Source organism: Epinephelus moara, chromosome 22, assembly GCF_006386435.1.
Source record: "Epinephelus moara isolate mb chromosome 22, YSFRI_EMoa_1.0, whole genome shotgun sequence".
Lineage (NCBI taxonomy): Eukaryota > Metazoa > Chordata > Actinopteri > Perciformes > Serranidae > Epinephelus > Epinephelus moara.
Window position 1 is genome coordinate 24,204,102 of NC_065527.1, and position 27,493 is coordinate 24,231,594.

The 27,493-nt window shown below is 41.1% G+C and overlaps 3 protein-coding genes across 7 annotated transcripts; 2 read left to right on the forward strand and 1 right to left on the reverse strand.

The window, feature by feature from the left end:
* Positions 1-87: 87 nt before the first annotated feature.
* On the forward strand, positions 88-5,864 carry nelfe (negative elongation factor complex member E). The gene is made up of 11 exons (XM_050034108.1): positions 88-175; positions 464-549; positions 1,073-1,142; positions 1,590-1,735; positions 1,829-1,903; positions 2,316-2,353; positions 2,457-2,734; positions 2,901-3,045; positions 3,552-3,606; positions 5,400-5,502; positions 5,608-5,864. The coding sequence occupies exons 2-11, from the start codon at positions 475-477 to the stop codon at positions 5,682-5,684; spliced, it is 1,062 nt and encodes a 353-aa protein (XP_049890065.1). The 5' UTR covers positions 88-175; positions 464-474; the 3' UTR covers positions 5,685-5,864.
* An 82-nt stretch (positions 5,865-5,946) lies between these two features.
* On the reverse strand, positions 5,947-13,895 carry LOC126383577 (zinc finger and BTB domain-containing protein 12-like). Its single transcript, XM_050034107.1, has 5 exons — positions 13,599-13,895; positions 11,822-12,030; positions 10,944-11,138; positions 10,624-10,830; positions 5,947-8,653 (listed from the first exon to the last, which is right to left on the reverse strand). The coding sequence occupies exons 2-5, from the start codon at positions 12,023-12,025 to the stop codon at positions 7,562-7,564; spliced, it is 1,698 nt and encodes a 565-aa protein (XP_049890064.1). The 5' UTR covers positions 12,026-12,030; positions 13,599-13,895; the 3' UTR covers positions 5,947-7,561.
* A 73-nt stretch (positions 13,896-13,968) lies between these two features.
* ehmt2 (euchromatic histone-lysine N-methyltransferase 2) lies at positions 13,969-26,305 on the forward strand. Of its 5 annotated transcripts, none has more exons than XM_050034832.1 (28): positions 13,969-14,035; positions 15,713-15,782; positions 16,650-16,811; positions 16,983-17,260; positions 17,424-17,487; positions 17,601-17,683; positions 17,783-17,923; positions 18,090-18,155; positions 18,380-18,500; positions 19,150-19,236; positions 19,536-19,672; positions 19,799-19,942; positions 20,277-20,599; positions 20,687-20,914; positions 21,325-21,407; positions 21,567-21,673; positions 22,159-22,281; positions 22,375-22,476; positions 23,123-23,227; positions 23,412-23,584; positions 23,678-23,845; positions 24,059-24,203; positions 24,318-24,395; positions 24,619-24,734; positions 24,896-24,982; positions 25,077-25,155; positions 25,318-25,493; positions 25,588-26,305. In XM_050034832.1, exons 1-28 carry the CDS (start codon positions 14,009-14,011, stop codon positions 25,766-25,768), a joined length of 3,654 nt encoding a protein of 1,217 aa, XP_049890789.1. In that variant the 5' UTR covers positions 13,969-14,008; the 3' UTR covers positions 25,769-26,305. The 5 variants fall into 5 exon arrangements, with proteins under 5 accessions (XP_049890789.1, XP_049890792.1, XP_049890791.1 ...); XM_050034835.1 differs by having other exon boundaries at positions 23,430-23,584; XM_050034834.1 differs by having other exon boundaries at positions 19,153-19,236.
* The last annotated feature ends 1,188 nt before the right edge of the window (positions 26,306-27,493 follow it).

Sequence of the window (27,493 nt, forward strand, 5' to 3'; positions counted from 1 at the left end):
GTCATCTATCTTTACAAACGAGTCTAAAAATATATAATTAATTATAATATTATAAAGGGATGTCGTTGTGTGTATCCAATTTTTTGTTTAAAAAAAAAAAGTTAAACGCGACCAGAAGCATCTACGTCATATTTACGCGTCGGTGTTTTCGTTCAGACAGCACCGTTTGAATCTGGTAAGTGAAATGGATTTGATAAAATATAATAACCGTCGTTTAAGGTAGTTTTAAAAGACCACAGTTGTTTTATTATTCTGGCAGGCTGTTAGTTTACTTTTTAATGTGGTCTAAATTAGCTAACTACATTTATATTATCAGAAACAAGTTGTGGTTTCTGCCTGCAGACCTTATTAGCTTACAGGCTAGCATCTGTTAACGGGTGACAATAATTTGTCAATGCCTATTTTGCGTTACTACACCTGCTGTATTTGTCACCAGCTGCTAATGCATTTGTCTGTGTCGTAGCTGTTGTTGTCATGGTGGTGTTTCCAAGTAGTCTGACGGAGGAAGAGGAGGCTCTGCAAAAGAAATATGCTAAACTCAAGAAAAAGGTAAATAAATGGAAGCTCGGTGTCACATCCCTTAAAACCATGGTAGTCTGTGAAATGTAAGACTTTGGCATTTTCAATTAAGTTGTGCATGTGTAGCAATGCCACATGTTTTAAAGGGGGACGGCACCCATTTTCAGAGTTCATACATGTTATTTCTCTGGTCTAAGACAGTCCAAAAATATAGAATAATTGAATAAAGCTCATTTGGGTATAATATAGAAAACAAATATTCTGTGGGTCCATAAAATCAGGCTCCCACTTGTTTGTGGAGCAGCTCCAGACTTTATACTTTAAGTCACAAATTCAAGACATACTTCTCTGGCTTCTGGCTTTGAGAGACAGTAGCTCATGTTCACAAATCTTGATTGACCTTTTCTAGGCTAAGGAAATAACATTCAAACATTCCCCTTTAATGGCAAGTGTTGAATTAATTCCTCAATTATAACTCAGAGGACCACACTGAAACAAGTCTCCTCACAATCACTGTTATGTTAGCACTAAACTTTGTTCACTGTCTTCCAAGAAAAAGGCGCTGCTCGCCTTGAAGAAGCAGAGTTCAACCAACCAGACAAACCAGAGTGGATTGAAACGAAGTAAGTACATTTGACTCCACTCCACAATTTGTGTACTTGTCTTCTCACATATAAAGAAAATAAACCTTGTGTTTACTGGCCACCATTGTTCCTAGTGTGTATAATTTAATTAATTGATTTATGGAATATCTTTTATTTGTACAATGCCACCTGTTGACTCATGTATGAATATGTCCTGTCCACAAGAATTAAAAACAGGAAATGACAACACAACGTCAATAATAAACACAATAATGTTTTTGCCATAAATAGAACAAATAACTGGACAAAATATTTATGACCTGCATGCCTATTTGTATCCTTATACTCACTCAAGTCGACCCTATTTAAAATTTCAAGGCTTCTGGAGGCCTAATTTTTATTTCTGCTAAAGCAGCATGTATTTTACTTTATCCTATTTTAATCTACTTCAACTCTGAGTATAATTTTGTTAACTTTTCATTACAGCTTTGTCAGACCAGCCTGTTGTTGACACTGCAACGGCGACAGAGCAAGCAAAGATGCTGATCAAGTCAGGTGCCATCAGCGCCATCAAATCGGAAAACAAGAACTCGGGCTTTAAACGCTCTCGAATGCTGGAAATTAAACTCAAGGTGAGCTATCACTCCTTAGACGGTGCTGTCTCAGGTGATGTTTAGCTGTTTTGTTTGTTCATTTGTTAAACTGTTGCTCTTTGTCTGCTACAGGATCCTGAGAAAGGCCCAGTTCCTGCTTTCTTACCGTTCCAAAGGAGCGTGTCTACAGATGAAGAACAACCTGAGGTACAGAGGATAAAAAAAACATGATAAAAACATGGCTGCAATTGGTGTCTCCTAAATTTATAGGTTTCTTTTTTTGAGTAGCATCAAATCCTCAAATTTTGAATATTACTGGGAAAAAATAGCCAATGCAAAGTTTAATTCTTCCAGTGGTGACCTGATCACATGGCCACACATTCAGGCTATTGTTTTCTACTCAGAGTTACATGCCTTATGTCAAACTTCTGTCAAAGGTCACGCCTAATTGTAGTGTTAAAAAGCCATATATTCCATATTATGCACATTTACACATTTGCACATTACAAGATCTGAAAAAAGAGGTTGCGGAAAAAGCTGCAGTGCTCTTATGTTGCACTTTAACAGAAAACAAAATGCACAGCTTACTCTGGTGTTGTCATATGTGTGCTTCTCCTAGTCTGGGAAGAGAGCCCACAGGAAGTCTCTGTATGAGAGGTAATGTCTTAAAACCATGATGAACAAGCAAAACAAACTGTTTAATACACTGACAGTGAGTATCTGTGGGTGTGACATCATTTCATCTGTGTGCCCCCTGCAGCTTTGTCAGCTCAAGCGACCGATACCGGGATGAAGAGGACGGAGGTGGCATGTCAACCAGCCGTGACATGGACAGAGAGAGAGAGCGAGACCGCGACCGAGAGCTGGATAGAGAGCGGGACAGAGACCGAGATAGAGACCGGGAGAGGGATAGAGACAGAGACAGAGGCAGGGACAGAGACAGGGAGCGGGACCGAGAAAGAGACAGAGACCGAAGCAGAGACAGGGATCGAGAGCGCGACAGGGAACGGGACAGAGAGCGAGATGGACCATTCAGACGTGAGTAACCAACAAAGGAAAAAACAACTATAAGGAAGGCAGAAATATCTCAACATATATGAATTCAGTGCAGAGCCAAGTCATGATGTGGGTATAGAGTGGTGGTGGTGGTTGTGATTTGCATGCTGGGACACAAATGATTTTTCTCCCATGTTTTTATTCTCAGGGTCAGACTCATACCCAGAGCGGAGAGGAGTACGCAAGGGGAATACCGTGTATGTTTATGGCTCTGGGCTCGGCGAGGACAACCTGCGTTCTGCCTTCTCTCAACATGGAAACATCATCGACCTCTCCATGGACAACCCGCGCAAGTATGGAACCTTGTGTAAACATAATGGTCATCTCTACCTACTGTTATGTAGGGCTGCACAATATGTCATTTTTTTAACCATCGTCACTGTGTCAACTTGTGCGATAAACACATCACAAAAGAGATATGTGTTTCTGAAGAAGATATTTCCGACAATATTTTTTTGAGTTAGCTGAGGGTATCAATAGAAAACTGCACTTTAAAATGTAGCTATCATTCTTTTGTTTTCAGTTCAGTGTTAAATTTGTTCATTTTAATTCAACAAGCAATTTGCAGTATTTTAGCAGTTTACTGAAAGACAGACCTGAGTACACTTTAATCTCTGTTTATTTATCACTAGTAATATTGTTATAGTTATATTCAATGTTACACATATCAACCAATCAATGAAATCAGTCAACATTTGGCACATTTTCCTCATATCGTGCAGCCTTACTGTTATAAATGTATAGCTGTCTTATTGCATATACAAAACAGTTGTGATTTTTTTTCTGTTTCTTTTTCTAGTTGTGCATTTATCACTTTTGAGAAGATGGAGTCTGCAGACCAGGCTGTAGCTGAGGTTGGTGTTATCATTTATAAGAAAAAACAGACAATGCATACATATAATCTTCTTCCATGATTAATAATAACACAGCAACCTACAAAACAGGATTCAACCCAGAAATTAGATTAAAACGTAAGTGTAATTCAGAGTAGAGAAGCCAATCAGCAGACCATTAAAACAATATGTAAAAAGTACTCTTATAGAGTTCAGTAGTTGCAGGTACTGGCGTTTTTTGTTTATCGCAATCTGAGTACATCGTTATTACTAGTGTAGATATGATATTTAGAGACTGCCAAATATAAAAATCTTGATCATGATTGATTTTGTATATTCTTGCGGGGCTTTCAGCTGCATCTCACCTTTTCAATCAACGGCAGGACTTTGTTAATGGATGATGGATTTATTACTCAGTTATGACTAGACCTTAGTATGATGGTCATCTAAAGATGGGGAGATCTTAAACTTTGTCAATGCTCAAAGATGTTCTCTGGCATTAAACGTGAATGGCCTCCATCTTTTTCTGCGCATCTACAGACTACTACAGTGTTTCTTGGGCTCCTTTGGGCACCAACCCAAAGTGGGTCAAACTTACTTTCTGACTTTAATTCATATTAGTGCATGGAGCTGGTATTGTTTTTTTCTAGATGTATTTTCTCTCTCTTGTAGGCAGTTAACCAGTGAACTTGGTCATTGGCAGGAAATTTTAGTCTAAAATGTAAAAATAGGATTTGTGATAGGGCGGCACAATATGTAACAAAAAAAAAAAAAAAAATTTGCAATTATTTTGATGAATATTGCAATATACGTCACAAATGTAGTGGTAACGGCAATTTTTGCATTTCATTTTCACTAAAAAAATATATAAAAATGGTGACAATGTGATTTTTGCTGGGGTCTGTACCAAACAAGCATGTTCCCTTAAGTCATCTCGGCACCTCTGCAGCACGACAGTGCTACTGATCATTTTACCTTTACCAAAAAGGATAATTGCCATATTACAATTTCAATAATATTTTGATTAATTGTGCTGCCCAAGTTTGTGACATGTGAGATAATTTAAAGATATAGCTATATTATGTTTTGTGATAAAGTTGCAATTTATAATTGGGATTCGTGGCAGTGGTTCATTTTGTGTCATTTAACCCCCCATCACTAGATCCTATATTGTTGTAATCTAGCCTTAGTCATCTGACTCGACCACTCCAACATCACAATATATCGCTAGCGTATACACAAAGAACACTGGCCCATGAAACATGAAGGGTCAGTAAGTGCGCACTGCGAGCACTGACAGCATTGTTTTCCCAATATAAGATTTTAAAAAGTCGTAATACGTCACCTTGGTTACAGTTTTACAATATATCGCAACATATTAAATAGCAAATCCCCAAATCTTGCCAGTATACAGCCCTGGGATTAAATGAATGATTTTTGCCTTTTATTATGAGGCTAATTAACAGCAGATATTATGGTTAATTACGAAAATGTGCACATTTATTTTAACAAGTACCTTTTATTTTATCCTTAAGTTGCAAAAGTCCTGATATGTGGCTATTACTGCTTTTTTACTGTTTTTGTTTGATGTTATTTTAACTATTGAGAGAAGCCTTGTGAAATTTCATTGTACCTGAGTATATTGACAGTAAAGATCATTCATTCATTCCTAATAAGTAATTACACAATCATGGGCATACTTTTTTTCACTGTCTCATATATCTAATAGTTAACCTGAGGACAGCCTGAGGTTGTGGGGAATCCCTGCTTACAGAAGCAGACTCCAAACTCACCTCTCTGTTTGTTTCTCACAGTTGAACGGAGCCACGGTGGGAGACGTTCACATCAAAGTCAGCATCGCCAGGAAGCAGCCCATGCTGGATGCTGCCACCGGCAAATCTGTCTGGGCTTCACTGGGTAAACGCGGCGCTCGCATTGTTTGTTTAGACGATGATCAGACTCTCTCTGCGTGTGTCTGCACAGCGTGGATTAACCTTCAACGATGTCTCTCTTCTCTCACAGCTGTGCAGAACAGCACCAAGGGCTCCTACAGAGACAAGAGGAATCAAGTCGTGTACAGTGAAGATTTCCTGGGATGATTTTTTTATTTTGGCATCTTGCTTTTCATGTTTTTTGTTTTAATGGCGTGTTAGCTGGCTCCTGTAAGTGTCATACAAAGTCGTGTTGTCTCTTGGATTAGATCACGTTGATGCTGCGTGCAGCTCATGAAACTGAGATACTGTTTGTGGAGCTCAATAAAAAGTTTTCATACAGTGTTACCTTGAGTGAGATTTCCATGAGCCTTACATCAACTAGACACAAAGTGGAAACTACTGAACAACAAAGAAGACCTACGACACATTTTATTAGGTGTGTGTTATTATATGTTTATTAACAGAAAGGCACAGATGACCTGAGACCAATTTTGCCCTTCCAAACACTAGAAGGGCAGTCGATCACACAAAAGCCAGAGTAAAGTAACCATGAATCCTTAGAAATCCCACTTTCAAAATGTATCAGCTAAACGTTTTTCAACAGAGGAATAAGTTGTATTAGATCTTCAAAAGTTTGAAAGAACAGCACCTGTAACAAAACTAACAAGGGAGAGAGAGAGAGATGCCGCTCAGGCTCAGTGTGAAGACAACACCACTACCATCAGTATATTATACAGTTGACTGTTTTCATGTAACTAAGAGGAGACTTTTATATTCTTTTATTTACACTCATTTACATCTTTTCTGTGAACTGGCCAGTCGTCGCACTGAACGTTCCATATATTCAAGTTTACAGTTCAAACTAATGAGACTATTTTAAGACGTGAAATCCAATATGCTTTTGTCACCAAGGACATTTTGACATGTCACAGCAGGAAAAGTAACAGGTAGAAATAATAAAAAATTAATGATAGTTCCATTTCACTGCTTCAGTTTCAGGGTCCTGAGGCCAGACACTTAAACAATGTGTACGCACAAAAACCTTGTGTGCACTTTCCGTCACACATAAACTGGTATTTATAAAAGAAGAAAAGGCGGTGAAAATGCGCACCTCACGCAATCTTCAGACCAGTGTACGCACACTTCTAGCTGAGATAGCTGCAGGTGATGTGATAGGACGAGATTAAATGTAATTCAAGAGATCCTATTTATGGGACATGGAAAAACATTGGTATATATATTAAGGATCAATTAATTTCATCATTCCTTTTAGATTAGGCCTACATTTTGCCGTCATCTCTTTGTTAATATTTTGAAGCACCTTGTTAAGTCAGTTTCAGCATATTGATCATCCTTCTGACGTTAAAAATGATTAGAGATTTTACAGTGATCACAGTTTGCAGAAATGTAATGAATTATTTGTACAGAGGTTACTAATTTCCACAGCCATACGTAATGACAGCTGAATGCAATTAAAAGCATTAAAATAAAGATAAATAACAGTTAAGGCAATACTTTAAAAGTTATGGATTGCGTATTTAAAAACATAACGTTACTACTCCACTGTTTGTTTGGTCGTTGCTGCAAAACCTCATCTCAGTGAGTTTGCAACTTACTGCAAGTTGATTCCAACTGTTGCAATGACAGCACACAACAATGGCTGCCACTCTGACCATCCTGCTATGTTTACTCTCAATCTGTTTCTATGGAGCCATCATTAATGATATCGATAAAATGTGTTATTCTTACTGTAACAAGTCAAAATGTCTGCTGTGAAAAAGGCCTCTTGTCTCACCACGGGAGGATGGAGGACAGTCTTGGTCATTTTTACCCACGTCCATTACTTATTCATATGCAAATTTGAAACACATTTTATTTAAAAGGGTTTTTGTTTTCACAGTCTGACATTTTAAAGGCCTCGCAGCCAGTTTCCGGCACTTAACGCTTACTATCTGCATGGGGAATGTGACCCCACTGACTGACCTCCCACTGGACTCATCACACTCCTCTCTCTGCAAAGATGCTCAGACACTTGACTGTCTCTAAACGGTCTGTGACACCTGTTCAGTAACGAGGCATTCTTGCTCTTCCTCCCTTATTCTTCCTCCGGCTCTCTCCCTTTCCTCCTGCTCATGCAGGGAGTTCTGCCCCGTGGTTTTTCCGTGTTGCTCCTTCAGGTGGCGTCGTAAGGCGGGCTTGTGGGCAAAGCGGGCGTGGCAGTATGCGCAGCGGTGCGGTCGCTCACCACTGTGGAGGTTCATGTGGTCTATCAGTGTGGACTTTTGAGTGAAAGTCTTGTAGCACAAAGGGCACTGGTGGGTTTTGCCGGCGCCTCGGTGCACGGCCATGTGTCGGGTGAGGTTGGCGGAGTGGTGGAAGTGTTTGCCGCAGCAGGGGCAGGCGTACAGTAGGTGAGTGGAGCGGGAGTGGATGGCAAGGGAGTGGGCTGAGGGGAACGTCATGCCACAGTGCTCACAGATTACAGGCCCGGCTACACTGGAGGTGGATCCCACCACGGCGACGGACTCATCCCCTCCCTCGTTTGTACCAACAGTTGTCAGCCCTGAACTCCCCTCACCAGGACTAGACTCCTCCAGGGCGTACTGGGTCAAACTGTTGGCAGCCAGTGGTGAGACCTTTTCTCCCTGAGCATCACCCATGCTGAAGTCTAACTGTGGGAGCTCAACTGAGACATAACTTCCTGTCTTAAGCCCTTCTTGGCTGTAGTCCAAGCCGAAATTCCCTCCCATCCCTGCTGTTGATAGGTACCACAAATCCTGGTGGTGAGCCATGCCTAGAGGTCTTTTCTCCTGTGATGACACCCACCTTCTCCTCTTAAAACCCCGCCCCCTGCCTCTCCCTCTGCCCTGGCCAATCTTAGGGTCAGACCTGCGTCTGAAAGCACGCAGCCCCTCCACTGAAAGTCCTCCTGTACTGAGACCTTCTTCTGTTGGATTCAGGTCATATTCACCGCCTTCTCCAATCACAACACCTTCTGTCTCTGGATAGCACAACTCTTGAGGTCCATCAGAGGGAGCTCCTCTCTCCTCCTCTTTGTGTCTTCTCTCCTCCTCTTCAAATATTCTGATCATTTCGTAGTCCTCTCTGGCCTGTTCATCGTCCGATGTGTTGAGCTGGAACAGAAATGAGAAAAGTGTGAAGTGCTGTAAAAGATTTATTGGGTCTATAAAAATTGCTTGCTCTGTCCAACCACCAATAGTCCAAAACCCCAAGAGATTAAAGGTTTTATTGCTAACATTTTATGTATGTATTATGATTGTGAATTAATCATAACTTTGCCGTGTCCAAGATGAATGTTTTGTTTACCTGTAAGATGTCTGACGTTTGGTTACCACTTTTGTTACCTAAAGCTAGCTAGCACAGATGGACATTAGCACCAGCCAAATGCTGGTAAAATGAGCAAGTGGCTGCTGGATTTTCTTCACTCACCACCAGCCAAAAAACAATGATCATCTGTTCACCAGCCAGAGTGGCAGGTGGACAATAAAGTTAATTTCCAACCCCAGTCTTAAGATTATTAACATTAGAATATGTTACATGATTCTTCAAACACCACCGCACAAAGTAACCTCAATCTAGCGCTCGTGCATAGCTACATGTTGAAAAATGAATTCATTACACTACCACAAAACATTTATCACTTGACATGATTGAGTCTGTGCACTCAAAGATAAAAACTGCAGGTTGTGCAACAAACTGGCAACCACTTGTGCTTCAAGCAACAGCTGTATGGGGAAGCTGATGCAATGGATGGAGGAAGGCTACTGTATCACAATAGCACCTTTTAACTTACAAAACAGAGAGAAGCAGCAAAGCCTCACATTTGAGAAGTTAAAACCAGTATTGGCTGTATCAACAGCATTGTCGTGACAAATCACTTTCTACAGCTACTGAAATTGTTGGTAATTAATTTGTTTTGATTGATTAACTGTTTCGGGACTACAAGTGTCATGAAATGAGCTGGCAGGTGTTGTGTTTATACTGGTGTTCTACTGTGAACTTTCAAAAACAGACACAGGCAATGAACACAGATGGTCCCTGAAAACCTCTCTTCTGTGTTGATCCTGTGCTTCTTCAACTTTTCATTAATCCATCCTCTGCCTCTGTAGGCAGGAACAGGGAGGTCTTTCTCACTTGCTAACATTTGTTGCTTTGAAAACATCTCAACAGGACCGACAGAACACCAGTGTGGCAATTCACACCAGTGACCAACTAAAAGCTGGCCGGGGAAACTTTTGTGTATCTTAAAGCCTTTTTACACAGAGATTGCATTATAGGGCAGCTACAAAGTCCCTTCTTTATGCCTCCTTTGCACAGAACCCAACAACAGTGGCATCATTCTGCTCCAGTGAATGAATTCTAATAGCAGAACCAAACCAACAGCATCAGCCTCTCATGTGACATATAACACATGCGTCGGCAGCGCTATCTAAACAATAGCAATAGCATAACATGGCAACAACTGAACCAAACTGAGCTAAACCGAATCTCATTGTTTTCCCAATTTGTGGACATTTTCAGACGCTGTTTTTCTTCTTTGAGTTAGTCGCTAACTGCTAACAACTGCTTTTTACATTTCCCGCGGTGGGTCACACACATAACACGCCAAACGTCACACCCTTCCTGCCAGCTGTTGTTTATACACACACTGATTCAGCAATTTAACTCCCTGTAGCAGCATAACAGCGTGTTACTCCCACTTTGAACAGGCACTGCAAAAGGGGTTAAATACTTTCCCCTTGTAGGCTAAAAGGTAACATAACATTTTAACTGAACAATATCAATTAAATGAATCAGTGTACTCACTTCCATCCAAAAGCCATTTTCATGCTGTTCCAGTTTTATTTTTATATGCTCTTTGTACTATGCATACTGTTATACTTCTAAATTATTTTTAATCAAATTTTTACTGTTTTGGCTTAAAACACTATATAAGTTATTATCATTATGACATGAACACTGTAGATTTATAAATTAAATGTAGATTAAAAGGGTCCCTGGTCTTTAACACACACACACACACACACACACACACACACACACACACACACACACACACACACACACACACACACACACAAACCTTAATGTACGGCTCATCCAGTATCGGACTGCCATCGTGGTGTTGACTGCTACCCTGGGCAGACATGTCGCCACTGTTCTCCTCCACCGAGCGAACTGCAGGACTGTGTGGGTGCCCAGGGGAGGGTCGGCTGGTGGGAGGAGACGCACCAGAATAAACACTTGCGCTGACAATCAATGGCCGAGGCTGGCTCTCCTCTGAAGTCATCTACAGGAAGGTAAGGAGAAAGTATACATTATGAGATTGAAAACAAATATTTTTTCATCACTGCACAAAACATGTAAAAACTAGAATGAATATTATTTTTATGGATTACTGACCTTTGGTGGACTGGGGCTTTTCAGCTGCACATACTTCTTCAATGCTCCTCGACAGCGCTCCACAATATGCTCCATCTGTAAGTAGCTGGCAGCGGTCAGGTAGTTGACAATCTCCTCTGGGTTGAACTGCAGGACGCCAGTGTAACAAGACTGAAGGAGATCACACACCACTGAGGAGCTGTACAGCATCGACACCTGGGTAAACACGTGAAATAAATAACATACAGAAGCACTGTTGAGACATGATGACAAAGTTGATGTTAGGCTCGTTCGAGATGAACTGCGCCTCGCCTGGAAAGTGGACGAGAGCAGGCGGCTACAGCAGGGGGCAGTGCAAGCTGCGGTGAAGTCGGACAGTTTCCTGAGAGTTTCCAGCAGCTTTTAGTCCGTACAGGAAGTCACAGAAACATTCACATCCTGTCCGATATGATGTAAATTTATTAAAAACCAGTTTGTTCTCAGTCTCCACTCGTTTTAATTGTAATAGACTGATTTATTAAAATGCTTTACAGGCAATCTGTGATTTATGTTCATGGCTCAATCTCCATTTGACATGAATTCTCATGTAAATCAGCATCATATCAATTTGCTGCTGCAGAGCAGACCTGTCCCTTCAACTACAGAGGCTAAATAAATTGTGTCTGACTGTAAGGTTAATATTTTCAGAGTAAAAAAAACAAAAAAACAAGACAACTCCGCCTCGCTCTCCCGAGATTATCGCTGTCCATTTTTGTATGATGTCAGAGCAAATCTGGGTGAAGTCCGACACAAACTAAGTGTCATGTATTGTGCGGTGATCACCGGTGATCAAATCTGCGCATGCCTGGCTCATCTCGAACGAGCCTAGTGTGACATTGTGTGCATTGACATTTGTGTACCTGAAGCTTGGGGGAAGGGTTGAGGAGGAACTGGTCCCTTAAGAAGGGCGAGCAGGCTGCCAGCACCACCTTATGCCCCCTGAAAGTCTGGTTGTTACTGGCCACAATGGTGATGTCACAGAAATGCTGACGAGACCTCAGTGAATTCAGGTGCTTCAGGGTAGTGTCCCCGTGCCCCGGTAACCGAAAACACAGCATCTCCATCTTTTCTGAAGAGGGGGAAAAAAGGCATAGTTATCACAAATTAATCTTTAAATCTTTCAAATTACAGATTAAAAAAGCAGACACTCAGAGTGTTCAATACAAGGTACATTATGGCCACATGATCTGAAACACACTGAGACCTAAGACGGCTCATGTTCCTGCGTAGCCCCACATGAACTCAAGATTGCACTGTAGCAGAACCTGGAATGCAGTCAGACAGCGTATATGTTTGGATTGGAAGAGAGTAAAATGCTCAGAGTATATAGCATGACTATAATTTAATTTTTCTTCCTATGTGAAATCTGGCACTTAAAGGATTGTTTCTTTGGAGAGAACTAGAGTTTCATACATGCATATATTTAAATTGTTGGTCACTCTGAATAACATAAATGTCTGTCTGACATCAGCCTTTTGAATGAATAACAAAGGTGAAATGATTGGTCAATTGACACAGATATTAGCCAATCTATTTGATAATCAATCATTTCCCCTTCTCAAATGTGAGGATAAGCAACATTATTTCATCACATATGATAGTAAACCTAATATCTTTGGGTTTTGGACTGTTGGTCATATATTTGAGGAAATCTAAAAATGTCACTTTGGGCTCTCTGAAATCGTGATGTACATGTTTCACTATCTTATGAAATTTTAGGACAAATCGAGTAACTGAGAAGATAACTGTCAGAGTTATCTACTGTATATTGAAAATAAATGTTTGTTGCAGCCCTTCGCTAGCATCCTATCCTTACCTCAAGATCAGCAGTACACATCCCAAATACTAATAAATCATCCAGCTGGCTCACATCAAATATTAGAAACTAACTGATGACTGATGATGTCTCAATAATAGTAATGAAGTGATCATAAAAAGAGATAATTTAATTTATCTTAAGGGAAATTGCTGTGCTGTAGTTGCAAAACAAAGTGGGACATTTAGCATATTTTCATTCATATTAAATACATTATATTTTTAAATGGGCAAACTACACCTACACGTGCAGCTTTGTGAGTAACATGGTCATGTAATGAATACCGATATAATGAATCAAGCAAACATAACCAGTCACAGAACATTTATTCAGACTGAACAGTAAAGAATAAACCCAAATTCAGAGCATTTTAATGCAGCTTTAAGAGCAAAATTTAAGCTGCACCACGAATCTATTACTCACTTCATGTGGTGGTAATGTAATTCAATACAGTACAGGTAGATGGTGTCCAGTTTCACATCACTATATGGACATTTCGTCGACGAGTTTTGACTCGAGGGACGTTGAAAAGTTAGCTAACCTATGTTAGCATAAGGAAAGCTACAAAGACTCAGCATTGATTGCGTTTTAATTAAGAGTAGTGAAGTCTATCATAAAATGAGGCTATTTCATGTTCGTCGACTGCCGTTAAGAGGTTAAAACACATCACAACACAGTGGTTTTCGTCCTTTACCTCCGGCCTAATGTGTCTGAACGTTAGCTAGCGTTAGCTTTTAGTTAGCTTGCTAGTACCTGCTCGTGACCAACCACATTAACAAACAAAAGCTGCCCAGTTACCGTCAAACTTTGCCGTCACTCACCCCTTTCCCTTTTGTTGAAAGTCTCCTGGGCTTTAAAAAAACACAAATGTGGGTTTGTTTCGACAGGACAGCTAACTAACAGTTGATTCAGGTGATGTTAGTAGACGTTAGCTGGCTGTGTTTCCTCATGCCTGCTGCCATTAGCCATCCTTACTACCTCGATTTCTGTTTACTTTTGGCCTCTTTTTGGAGGAAGCGCATCTCGTGACAGTAAACACAAAACGCTGGTCTGTCGCCACCAAACTGACTTTGAGTCGGTTTCCGTGGGAGGCTTTCCCTTGCGGTCAGTCGTAAAACCAGAGTACGCACGCTGACTTCTGATCAGTTGTTTTCAAATCAACGGCCACGGGGGGCGGGGCTTCCGGCTGTGACGCGGCACGTTTATATACACTGACGCGCATCCGCGGAACATGTCGGCATCCGAGACAACGACGAAGGTAGCAAACCCTCTGCAACACGAAATTTACACCTGTTTTAACACTTTAAAACGCATTAGCCCACGTAGCAAAAACACGCCACTAAAGCTACAGTCTGCCACAGTGCAAAATATCTTTATTTGTCGGTTATAAGAGCTCTTTGTTGCAGCCTCTGCTACAATGCTAGCCATGCTAGCCTGTAACAGTTTTGTGTTGATAGCTAATATTGCTTTAGTTATTAATGTTTTGCTTATTTTCTCAATTCCTTGCTCTTTACATTACTGTTAACCAATTGTCTTGTGTTGCTTGGTGACATTAGCTGCATTTGTATTGTGTTGTGTATGCTGTAAGCTCAGTTTAAACTGTTTTTTAAAGCTAATGTTCTGAAAACTGATTTTGCACAGCATTGAACTAATGGGGTGATCTCATCAAAAAGGGGGGTTATGAGCAGCTAAGTTGTGAACCCTTATGTTATATTCCCTCCAAATGTTACGGACTATTGTTGATTTGAATTGTGCAAAAAGGCATGAATGGGCTGATTGACTGATGGCGGCACTTGACGTAACAACAAAGAAGATCAGCCATTGGTTGAAAGGTTTATTCTGGAAAGGAGAATCAGTCACATATAGATGCACTAAACACTGAATTTTGGTGGTTATAAACTCACTAACAGATGTGACAAAAGGGATGCTGATTCAACTGACTTTTATTGACTCAAAATTACTTGTGTGTCTCTGGTGACTACATTTAGTCTCATGAAACACCACACAGATGCATCTTGAGTGTGTTGTTAATCTTGCAGATTTACACTGGAACAAGAAATCACAAATCATGTTTTGTACGGTGATATATGGCATTCACTGGTAATGACGCTGAAACTAAAACCTGAATCACTAACTTAGTTTTAAATTTGTTTCCTGGGAGTTGTGTTTTCACTAGCAGCATATGCAAAATATACTTAACCTACTTGTTAATTACTGGTATGTTAATGTACAACCAGAGAGTTCTGTTGTAGAATCAGTGCACAGCTTCGGTTTGAGATTTATGTTATGTTTTACATAAGGTTGCATTACTTCTTGACAAGCCACTAGAGATGCACGACATGCAAAAAAAACACACCAAAAAAACAAAGTAGATATTTCAATAATTTTGCATTTTATTCTCACCGGAAAAAATAAAATAAAAATGTAAGTTCCCTTACGTCTGGCATATGATTTGTAGGTCGGCATGTATCTGTAGCACCACAGTCCTTAATTTATAGTGTTATGTTGAGACACATTTTACCTTTATCAAAAAATTGCAGCTCTTGCATTTTGGACGTTGCAATTGGCCATATCACAATTTTGATACTTTGATTAATTGTGCAGCACTAAAACAGGAAAGCCAATAAATCTGTCTCTCTCTTACCTGTTATTACACAAAGACACTGCCTGGGGTAGCACAAGTTAGTGAATGCACATTTAAGCCACAGTGTGCCTCGGAAGTGCTTCTGCATTTTACGATTCATTGTCAAAAACACAGCAGTTTTGAAATTTAATGCTACTGTGTGTACATCATTACACAACTCCAACTACCGCTAAGTTATTGGCACATTTTTGTAGCTGCTCTAACTGCAATAATGAGAACTGCAGTGGATTATGAAATCCAGCACTCACAGATTAAGATTTTCTGACATGATATTTTTCGTTTCTCTGCCAGGAGCCTCCTGAAAGAAATGACTCAAAAACACCAGCAGAATCATTATCTGGACCAAGTCAAGTAAAGGAAGGTATGTCTACTGTAGGTCTGTCCCGAATGCCAGCTTTTGGACATCAAAGCTTCATTGATAAATAATAGTGATTAACCAAAGCTTTGGGTGAGGTGGGTGCAGTGGTAAATAAGAGAAAACAACATCAGTCGATGCACCTAAATAAGCTGGTAATTAGCAACTTTGTTAGCCTGCATGTTGCAATAACATAAGCCATAATAGCTGGAAAACAGAATACTTTGCAAGAAAGCTAATCTGTTACGTAGAGTTTTCAGGTGATTTGCCAAGCTTGTTGTAGATTTGTGACATATAGTAGCGTTTCCTTTGGTGTCTTTGGCACTCAACTTTTGGGGGTCATCTTTGCAAATTCTGAAACCATTTCAGGCACTTGATGTTTTCGACATCTTGCTAATGGAGCTTTAATCCTATCACATGTGGTTGAACTGTCCCGGTTTCAGTAGTGCTTGACTGCTAGTGACATTCACAGTAAATGATAACCACATCAACAATCAAAGCTTTGAAGCATCTGGGTCATCTCAAGTCTAGAGCAAGATACAAATAAGGCTTGGGCAGCATCAATTACAATACCATCTAAAATACAGACGTGTAAACCGATACAAAGATGCCGTTTTGGGGCATCTATTGTAGTGCACAGCACGCGCCACCAGAGTACAGTCTCGACTGGTGGAACAGGCAGCGTTTGAATGAAGTGCATTCTACAGTGAGTCAACAAGGAAATGAAGCTAGTCTCAGTTCTGTGAAAGAGAGAAACTTAAATTCAGAGGTGTACGGTTGTATTTTTGGAACTTAGCAAACTTGTGACTTTTTGTGTGGTTTTGTTAGTTCTACTTGTAAAAAAAACTCACAGAGAACTCAAAACTTTTCCAGATAATGCAGCCTCCACCGCAGCTGCTGTTGCCAAGAAGACAGAGCCTATGGGTGGTATGTCATCACTGTTGTTATCTCAGCAGCCTGGGAAAGACACGTCTAGAGCTGGAGAGGAGGGAGATAAATGGTCACCTGCCGCCTCCCCAAACAAACCTGCTGCAGGTAAGACTGGAATCCAGTCAGCTTTCATGAGTTAGAGTTAACTCATTTTGATTTGTCTCAAAGCTCTCAGAAAAAAGGCTTGCTCGACTTAATGTGACACTAATTTAATAATAAGCTTTTAGAGGATTTATCAAGCAGTTCACATTCATTGTTTTTACCTCCCTCTTTCAGGTCATGCAGCAAAGTCCATTTCATCGACGGCCCCCTCTTCGTTGTCATCTCCTTCTACGTCTTCAACATTGTCCCCTGGCCGAGCAAAGATGAGTGTTTCCGGACCTGGCAGTAGTAAATCCGTCCTGGCACCTGCTCCTTCCTCCTCCTCTTCTTCCTCTTCCTCCTCTTCCTCTTCTTCGTCCTCTGCCACAGCTTCCTCATCTCCGTCTGTCTCCCCTGGCCCACCCAAGATTCATCGGGCCCGCAAGACCATGAACAGGCCTCCACCAGGGCAGGTGAGCCTGTCTAGCAAATAGTTAGCATCAAATGTGTACCAGCATCTGGTACTACACATTGCATTACCCAGTATCTTTTGATTCTTGATCTAACACTCTTGAAAATGTGTTTGCTGCAACCTTATCATGACCAGTTAAGTCACTGTCTGTTTTTGATTCACAGATGAGCCATGTTGAGCGACCTGTTGCGTCAGTGACACCCTCAGGATCCTCAGACTCTGAGACTGGTGAGAATGTTTACCAGTGTGAAATAATCTAATCCCTATGAATAAATATTTGTCAGTTAGTGTCTTCTGTAAGGAAGACTCATTGTCTTGGTTTATGCTCATGTTTCTGATAGTCGCAAAAAGGAGAAAACTGGGTCATTCATCTAACGGCACACCAGAGAAGTCTGAGAACGTTCCAGAAAATGCTCAAACTATGGTAAAGTTATGTTTTTACTGGTATGAAATGTACACATCACATCAAGGTAAGGTTTAAGTTCTTAATGTTGTGTCTTTTCTGATTTCTTTTAAAACTCAGGAAGAAACATTATTCCATAAAAAGGTGGAGTCTGTCGCTAAGACTGCGCCAGAGAAGAGCAACAGCGGTGTGAGGAAGTCGTCGGAGGAGGTAGCAGAGAAAAGTGAGATTTCAAGTCCGTCCACGCGAGATTCAGAAAAGGTGCGAGACTTAGTTTTAATTATTGTCCACTAAAAATGCTCCATCATTGTCCACAAATGCACATATTATTGAGGATAATGTTGCAGCATGTGTGTGTGTGCTGCATTATTTTTATGAAACAAACAGAATGGTCATAGTTTTTCTTCTGTTGAATTCCTTTTTATAGTTTGAAGATGCAGAATTAAGGCAGCACACTAAAGACACAGAGGGGTCAGTGAACATGTCAGATCATGTGAGTGATTCTATTTTATCAGCTTGATAATTACTTTCTTATCTAGTCATTTCTTAATTTGTCTTACAACCATCTTTAGCTCAAAGCATAAACTTGTAGTTGGGTCATATTTACATACATGGAGGATAAAGATTGTGCTGACACATGACTAAGAAGACTGTTTGCTAAAACTTGCTATGTCACACGTCACATTTTTATATTCAGACAGAATTTCTCTCTTGCAGGGTTCAGAGTCTGAGACACCGAGAGCTGTCAAGAGTAGAAATGAAAGCGAGGAGTCTTCATGGCCGCCGTCAGACCAGGACAGAGAGAGAAACACAGCTGATGTGGTGGAGACAGTGGGAGGTGAGTGACATTACCTGTGGATTTTCTAAAAAAAAGAAAAAACACAGTACAGTACATTGTAGTTGTAAGTACATTGTAAAATGCATTGTGCAAGTGTTCCACCTTTACTGTTAGCCACCCAAATTGTCATTGGTGCAGCCAGTTGTGGTCACATGAGCTGAATGGTGATCACCTGTGTCTAATCAAGGTGTGAGAAGTGACAGAGTTTAAATCCTCATCTATCCGGAAACTCCTCATCTATCCGGAAATTGTAGCAGTGTTAGGACAATCGTTAAAAAATATAAAAAATCTCCTACGACATAGAAGCAGACTATCGTCAATAACTGGATGTGAGTGCCAAAAAAGCACTTGTGAGGGAGGCTACAATAAAGTCTGGGGGGACTCTGGAGGGATAAAGAGTTTAAGAACTTGTGGAAGTACTGTAAAATTGTTGTTCACTCACATTCTGTGTAAAAAAGATGTGCAAACTGGATACAGACCTGTCCACAACCACTCAAGTCTGTAAATGCTGCCAAAGATACCTCTAATATTAATTTGAGGGGAGTGAATACAATTTATTTAATTTTTTTTGTTCAGTTCAAATACTTGATTCAGTGTTAAAAGGTTCCTGCATGTACATCTTATAGTTCGTCGTTTGGCTTGTTCTCAGCAGGAAGGTCCAATGAATACACGGAAGTTCCCCTGGGCGCTCTGGACATTGCTGCTGCAGACAGTCTGACACTTTCTCCTCATCATGGTAGGTTTATGATACATATATGTCATTTGCAATCGGAATAAGTTGAAAATATTTTTCTTTGTAGTCATGGTAGCATGAAACAAAGCCACAGTTTCCCTAAGAAACAGACATTTTGGGACAAAAAAATAAACATATAATTTTTATGTCAAACAATAAATTGACTAATCATTTCAGATGTAATATAAATACACATTTAGTATTAAAAACTATAAGAAGTTTATCTCCTTCAGTGTTAAAGGACAGTTATTGTAAAACCATAAAATAACATAAATGTTCAAATGTCTCCTCCCCCTGTACAGAAGGAAGCGATGCAGGAGACACAGAGCGGCTGGAGGAGCTTCCTCTGTGCAGCTGCAGGATGGAGGCTCCTCGAGTCGACAGCACCAGCCAGCGTATCAGCAGACAGTGTATGGCCACTGAGAGCATCAATGGAGAGGTTGGTCTTTGTAGATGTGGAGAGCAGCCTCTGTTGGTCTGTGGTAGATTATAAAACTCACAAATAACTTTCCTTCAAGCCACACCTCTGACTGTGTAATCTCGTCTCTCCTGCTCTGTCTGTCAGCTGAGGGCCTGTACCGATCGGACCATTAAAGGAGAGACCATGCGGCCGTCGAGTCGAGTGCCCCTCATGGTGCTTTGTGACGTCCATCGCTCGCACATGGTCAAACACCACTGCTGTCCTGGGTGTGGATACTTCTGCATAGCGGTAAAGGGATTAAACCGCCTACTGTCATAATTACAAATACAAATAGCATATTTAACGTTCATATCCTACTATATTCTTCTCCCCTTTCTCTTCTTTAATGTCCTACTTTCTTTCACTGTTTCACCTTCTTGATATCCTGTTTTTGTCTTCTTTCTCCTCCTAAATATCTCACTTTCTTTTCCTCTTCGATATGCTTCTTTCCTCCTTTCTTTTTCCTCGATATCCTACTTTCCTTTCCTGGTTCTCCTCCTCTATATTTTACTTTCTTCTCTTCGATCACCTGCTTTCTTCTCTGCTTCTCCTCCTAATATCCTACCATCTTCTTCCTTTTCAGGGCACGTTTCTCGAATGCTGCCCAGACCAGCGCATTGCTCACCGCTTCCACCGGGGTTGTGTGACAGTGCTTGGCGGCGGACGTAGTAGATCAAACGGCGGTGGCATGCTTTTCTGTCCCCACTGCGGCGAAGATGCCTCCGAGGCCCAGGAGGTCACCATCCCCTCCTTCAGCTCGGCCACGGCCTCCGCAACCACTGTCGTCACCATGTCAGCCTCCTCTACCACCACCCCGTCTCTGCCGCCGTCTGCCCCTACGGCGCCCTCCCTCACAGCCTCAACAGGAGGGATGAAGGACGGGAAGATGCCTGAAAGGCCTGTCAGGTAAGACTGGATAATTTGAGAAAAATATTGGCTGCATTAGACTATAGATAAACTTACATTCTTGCTCTCCTTCACCGCCTCCTCCAGCGCCCGGATGCGTAGCCATGGCTTGATAACACTGGCAGTGGAGCAGCAGCAGCAGCAGCCCCAGCCCCCACAGACTGTCGCCAACGCCCCCCCAGCTGAAGAGGGGGTGGACAGTGTGGGACCTTCTCTCTGTATGCCAAATGGGAAACCCATCAGTCCCAGTGCACTTCCACCTGGGCCCAGCAGGGCGGCGCTGCAGAAGGCCATTCTTACACAGGACACTGAGAGGTTGGAGTTTAGATTTGACTTTTTTAGTCACAGTAAGTTTAAGGATTGAACAGTGCACTAGATAACAGAGGTGTCGACTTGAGTCACATGACTTGGGCTTGAGTTAGACTCAAGTCATAAATTCTTCTGTTAGCTGTGTAGAAATTCGCTGTATTTGAAAACATTAGATCTGCAGCAGCGGACACTTAACAAATAAATCTAAATCTAAAATCTGCTTTCAGAACAGTTTATTGCAAACACACAGCCACAGGTAATTACAGGTTGCACTGAAATTCTCCAGGCAAAACAAAATATATTTCCAGTTTTGTCTGCTTGTGCTGTTCCAGGGGAAATCATGTAGCTTTCAGTAGACGTGGCGACATCAGACAAGTTCAGACTGAATTGGTGATTGTTGTTTTTGATTTTTCCAGGAGGAAGAAACTGAGGTTCCACCCCCGCCAGCTTTACCCTGCTGCCAAGCAAGGAGAGGTGCAGAGAGTACTGCTCATGCTGAGTGAGTGGGCTCACACTTTCCATTCCGAGCGTTATCAGTGTAAACATTTTTGAAATGTGGAGCATTTGGGCGTTTTGTCTTGGCTGTTTATCCCAAAATAAGATCATTCTGAGATTGTAAAAGTGTGTTTGTTTGTTTGTTTGTGTGTCTGTGTCACAGTGGAGGGCATAGATCCAACCTACCAGCCGGACTCTCAGAACAGGCGCTCTGCTCTCCATGCCGCAGCTCAGAGAGGTCTGATGGAAATCTGCTACATACTCATACAGGTGAGAAATTGAGTCCAGTATGAGAATCTGTCTTGTTGGTTTCTTTTCTTTGATTAGTACACATGCTGTTAAGTGGCTGTTATCAAGACTCATAAGAAAAATTGATACTGTTTCCCAAAGTGCCCAAAAAGCTGTTATTGCTGGTCCCTTTTTTTTTTTTTTTTTTTTTTTTTTTTTTAAGATTTTTTTTGGGGCGTTTGCCTTTAATTGATAGGACAGGTAAGTGTGAAGGGGGGAGAGAGAGAGGGAATGACATGCAGCAAAGGGCCACAGGCTGGAGTCGAACCCGGGCTGCTGCACGGGGCGCCTGCTCTACCCGCTAAGCCACTGACGCCCCGCTGATCCATTTTAAAAATAATGTGAATTATTTAAAGCAAAATACAACTTAAAACACAGCACTTTTTATTCTATGTATTTATTTAGTCTTTCCTGGTCTTATATTAAGTGTCTTACATTAAGGATTTTATTTGACTGTATACTGACAGGCTGGCGCTCAAGTGGATGCCCAGGACAAAGACCTGAGGACTCCTCTGTTGGAAGCAATCATCAACAATCACATTGAGGTGGCCCATTACCTCGTCCAGAACGGTGCCTGTGTCTATCATATTGTGAGTGTCTGGTAGTGGCTGAAATTAAAAACAAAAAGATGAGAGGTTTCAGGGGTTTGGTTGATATGAATTTCAGTCCTTGTTTGTTTTTAGGAGGAGGATGGGTATACTGGACTTCACCACGCAGCCAAGCTGGGAAACCTGGAGATTGTCAACTTGCTTCTGGAAACGGGGCAGGTTGATGTGAACGCACAGGTAAAAATAGAGCCAGAATGTCAATGCCTGGTTGCATAAAACCACTTAGACTAAATTTTTTTATGTAAGGATGCCTTAGAAAAAATAATTGCATAAAATCCCCTTAAAGATTTCCTTAGGATGTTGTATAAAATAAAAACCTTTTAGTCTTTAAGTGTTTGCCGTTAGTAATTGAGTATTCCTTAAGTAGCTATAGCTAGAGGGTCCTAAGTAACCATTTCCCTTAGAAAGCTTTGAGGTCTTTTAAAAGTTCAGTAATCTGTGGAACATAAGACCATTGCTGTATCTATGGTTATTAAAAAGGAGGAGGAGATACCAAGATCCATTTTCCAGGACAGGGAAAACCCACTGGACAATAAAAGTGATGCACAACTTGTTAGCAAGTATACATCGTCAGTCTGTCTTCAAAGTCTCTACAAACTTTAACCTGACCTTAAACGCCAAACTGCTACTTTATATTACTGATATTAATGAGGCCTGAACAATTAGAAAAATGTGTAAACTGTGTCGGCGTCAGTATTTTAAAATCATCAAAAAACCTTAAGTCTGTGATAAATGTCAGTTTGTGCATTACATCCGTCTCACTGGAGGTGACTGATTAAAGTGTCAGTGCCTAACTCTGATTCTTCCTGTTGGTCTGTTTCAGGACAGCGGCGGCTGGACCCCAATCATTTGGGCTGCAGAGCACAAGCATGTAGCGGTGATCAAAGCGCTGCTTAACAGGGGGGCTGATGTCACCATTAATGATAAGGTAAGTGTCTACTAGCTAACACTGAGGTTACATAAAAAATGTGTCTCTGCTAAATTTGTAGCAGCTCCTCTGAATATGCCTGCTTTCCACGACTTCCACCAGCTCTGTTGTCTTGTACCAAGTGTTGACAGAGACAAAATGGATGTAGTTGTATGAAAATATTTCAGGTTAATACTTTAAACAGTCCTCTCCCTCCCTTCAGGAGCTGAACGTGTGTCTCCACTGGGCGGCGTATGCAGGTAATGTAGACATCGCAGAGCTCGTGTTGAACTCTGGCTGTTCGCTCAGCTCGGTTAACATGCACGGAGACACCCCGCTCCACATCGCCGCCAGAGAGGGTTACTTGGAATGTGTTACGTGAGTCATTGTCACTTATGAGCTTTATTTAGTGTACGACTCACATGTATGCTTTGCTTTAACTCACAAATATTTACATTTCTCCTCCTGCAGGTTGTTCCTGTCCAGAGGTGCAGACATTGACATCATGAACAGGGAAGGAGACACGCCTCTTAGCCTCGCGCGGGCCGACACGCCGGTGTGGGTGGCACTCCAGATCAACAGGAAACTGAGAAGGGGAATAACCAATCGTATGCTTCGGACTGAGAGAATCATCTGCAGGTAGGTGTAGTGTTATCTTAATGGTGCCTTGTCTTTAAAGGAGCTGTATGTCTTATAGGGAACCATGAGTCCAAAAATGCAAACTCATTTCCAGGTTTTAGGGCTCATTCCTGGGGCACTCTGTATCATATACAGGAGTCTTTAACCTAATATTTCTCCTTATGATTGTTTGCTGTTTTTCTTCTTGATTTCACACCTTCCTTTTTGTTCCAGCGACATTGCGCAGGGCTACGAGAATGTACCGATCCCCTGTGTGAACGCAGTAGACGACGAGGGCTGTCCTTCAGACTACAAATATGTTTCAGAAAACTGTGAAACGTCAGCAATGAACATAGACCGCAACATTACACACTTACAGGTAGAATATTGACCAGGCTGTTGCTTAAACTCATTATTCTCTCTGTTTCACACACAATTATTTCATCTGCAATGAAAACCGCATCTCATGCTGTTTTAATTATCTTTACTTCAGCACTGCAGCTGCACTGACGACTGCTCTTCTAGTAACTGCCTCTGTGGACAGCTCAGTATCCGCTGCTGGTATGACAAGGTAAATACAAGTGTTGTTATGCAGCCACATCATAGAAGTGATCTGCTCAGAAACCTGTAGGATTTAATCAAAAGCCTTTAAAGTTTTTCCATGAGATCAATAACGATTTCCATAATCTGCAACTATTAGCAGAAACTTTAATGAGGTTTGGTTTGAGGATTCATTGGTTACAGGAGAAACTAAGAGTGAAAATAATCTCAACCTGTTGTATAATTTTTTCTAGGACCAGCGGCTGCTCCAGGAATTCAACAAAATTGAGCCTCCTCTTATATTTGAATGCAACATGGCGTGTTCCTGTTACCGAACATGCAAGAACAGGGTGGTGCAGGCCGGCATCAAGTAAGAACTTGAAGTTTAACTCCCTTAACATTTATCAGCTAGTTATTAGTAATGATCACTGATGAGCAAACCTATCACTTAAATTGCTTTGTGAAGTTATTAGCTGGCAGGAAAAAGCTGTCGGGGTGTTGAACCCTCATCATTTTCTCTTTGTCCCTCAGAGTTCGTCTTCAGCTCTACAGGACAGAGAAGATGGGCTGGGGAGTTCGAGCTCTGCAGGATATTCCCCAGGGGAGCTTCATCTGCGAGTAAGAGCGGACTGTCCTCTCAGCACACAACAGATTGTTTTTTATTTTAAAAGTCAGAGGTTAGACATTAAGCTTCATTCCTCTGTGCACACAGATATGTCGGGGAGCTCATCTCTGACGCAGAGGCAGATGTTAGAGAAGACGACTCCTACCTGTTTGACCTGGACAACAAGGTGAACCTTTTTAAAATGTGTTTTTGGTTTCTGCCGTATAAAAAATGCAGAAAAGAGACGCCTGTGACGGAAAACATGGGAAAGAGCATTTGGCAGATTTCTTGTCTTACCATCGAATCGCAATACGTCTAACAATGTTTTTCTCTTGTGTCTTCTGTAAAGGACGGGGAGGTGTATTGTATAGACGCCCGATACTATGGCAACATCAGCCGATTCATCAACCACCTGTGCGACCCAAACCTCATCCCCGTACGTGTGTTCATGCTGCACCAGGACCTGAGATTCCCCCGCATCGCCTTCTTCAGCTCCAGAGACATTCTCAGCGGACAAGAGCTGGGGTGAGAAGCTGAGACGTTTCTGATTACTTGCTCAGAGCCTTTTCCTTTACTTACCTCCTTTACTTAACTTGGCCGGTCTTGTCTGTTTCATTAGATTCGACTATGGAGACCGCTTCTGGGACATTAAGAGCAAGTATTTCACCTGTCAGTGTGGATCAGAGAAATGCAAACACTCAGCTGAGGCCATCGCCTTGGAGCAGAGCCGACTGGCTCGACTGGAGGCTTGTCCAGAATCGGGAGCAGACTGTGGGATGACGATGCTGGGAAACTCTTAAAACACTTAACCACGGGGCCTTTGGATTAACGTCATTGATTTCAATGGAAAGACACCTTGAGGGTTTTATCATGTTTAAGATTCTGATTTTGATGCATGGTGCTGTTTTTTCTACTTGAAATACCCTTTTTTTTTGTCCCAGACTGGCCACCTTAAAGCTGATCATTTCCCCCTCTGGTAGAGGGCATGGGCCTTAACATACTTTTTAACTGTGTGGGCATAAAACACAACAACCTGTGTTTCTGTACATATGGTATGTTTACTGTACATCACTATGTTTGTTTGCCTTGACACATGAAGTGAGTCTGCCATCATGTTACTGTCATACATATGTATTTTTTTTCTGTTGTGCCAAATTAAATAACGCAATGCATTTTTGATATAGTACAGTAATGGGTCAACCCTTAGCCCATCCTGGACTCAATAAGGACCTGAGGGACAGTGTTGTGTTTTAATGATTGTTAGCTTTATTTTCTTTATTTTTATACGCGCTGTTTTCTTTATCAGATTTAGTGTAATAAATTAGTCCATGAGATGATCTTTGGGCTCTCTTATTAAGTGTGTCATTCTCGTTTTAAAGCTGTGCTCACTGGTTTACAGTATCACAAGTAACCCCATAATCCTGCCCTTTCTCCTATGTCATTTTTATATAAAGAATGTAGGTTGTCAAGTTTTCAAAGAGAGGTGAGTTCTCATTAAGACAGTGTATTATTGTGTTATTATCAGCAGGGGGCATTTACAAGCCACAATGTGACACCAGAGAGAGATGTGAAAGGAAGATGTCCCACTCTGCCAATAATTCTGTGTCCACAAGTCTCTTTGAATTGCAGACAGGGACTTCTAGTTCACTGAAAAAAAGCGTTCCAGTGGTTATCCCAGCCAATCTTCTAGGTCATTAAATAGCTTTTTCTCACATATACATAAATAAAGCCTAATGATCACGCTTTTTTTTTTCATCAAAGGAGGAGCTACTTTCAGGAAGTCTTTAAATCATGAGACACTTTTACCACCCATTGTTCATCATATACATAGTCGTTACTAAATTTAGGTAACTTGATTAAGCGCAAGTAATTTACATGCAAGAGCTAGATAAGCTGAGATAATAAAGGTGGATTTTAACACAGAGCCTCACTATAGGTAAGGATATTAAGATCATAATGGCAGTGTCACCTTAAAGCCCCAATCATTTCACTTTATATTGTGCTTTAATGATGCATACCATTTTATTAAGGCACTTGTAAATCATCAGATTACCACAAACACTACACAGTGAAAGTGGAACCTCTGGGACCCCTGAGAGTCATGGGCAGCTGTGAAAGAAGTATTTAGACCTAGTCAGTGAAACGGCTTTGGGGGGCATTGAACACCTAATCTGCATTTTTGTGATTTTTTTTTACACACCAATTTGTATCTTTTCTACATCAATTCATGGTGGAAATGTCTTTAATTTTTTTCAAAGTTTAAATTTCTTCTACTTTCACGTTTTGATTGGTGTGGACAAATGCACATGTTCTAAATATTAAGAGGGGCTTACTCCCTGCGTCCCCCCGAAATGTATGCCTATGCATATATACTGATGGATAATAATTACTGAGGCATTAAGGATATATATTGCTTAATTTAAAAAAAAAAAATTGATGTACTTTATTAAATCAGAAAGTCACATTGAGATCAAGTGAGACCTGAGTAAAAAAAAATACAATAAAACTGATGATGATAATGAAGA

Excerpts from the sequence above, each read along its gene's own strand:
- nelfe (XM_050034108.1), top strand. The coding sequence starts at position 475 with ATGGTGGTGTTTCCAAGTAGTCTGACGGAGGAAGAGGAGGCTCTGCAA. Across the intron at positions 1,904-2,315 it reads CAGATGAAGAACAACCTGAG|TCTGGGAAGAGAGCCCACAG; the intron begins GTACAGAGGATA and ends TGCTTCTCCTAG. Across the intron at positions 3,607-5,399 it reads CAGACCAGGCTGTAGCTGAG|TTGAACGGAGCCACGGTGGG; the intron begins GTTGGTGTTATC and ends TGTTTCTCACAG.
- ehmt2 (XM_050034832.1), top strand. The coding sequence starts at position 14,009 with ATGTCGGCATCCGAGACAACGACGAAG. Across the intron at positions 23,585-23,677 it reads GGTTACTTGGAATGTGTTAC|GTTGTTCCTGTCCAGAGGTG; the intron begins GTGAGTCATTGT and ends CTCCTCCTGCAG. Across the intron at positions 24,983-25,076 it reads CAGGGGAGCTTCATCTGCGA|ATATGTCGGGGAGCTCATCT; the intron begins GTAAGAGCGGAC and ends CTGTGCACACAG.
- LOC126383577 (XM_050034107.1), bottom strand. The coding sequence starts at position 12,025 with ATGGAGATGCTGTGTTTTCGGTTACCGGGGCACGGGGACACTACCCTG. Across the intron at positions 11,139-11,821 it reads ACCCTTCCCCCAAGCTTCAG|GTGTCGATGCTGTACAGCTC; the intron begins GTACACAAATGT and ends GTGTTTACCCAG. Across the intron at positions 10,831-10,943 it reads AAAGCCCCAGTCCACCAAAG|ATGACTTCAGAGGAGAGCCA; the intron begins GTCAGTAATCCA and ends ACCTTCCTGTAG.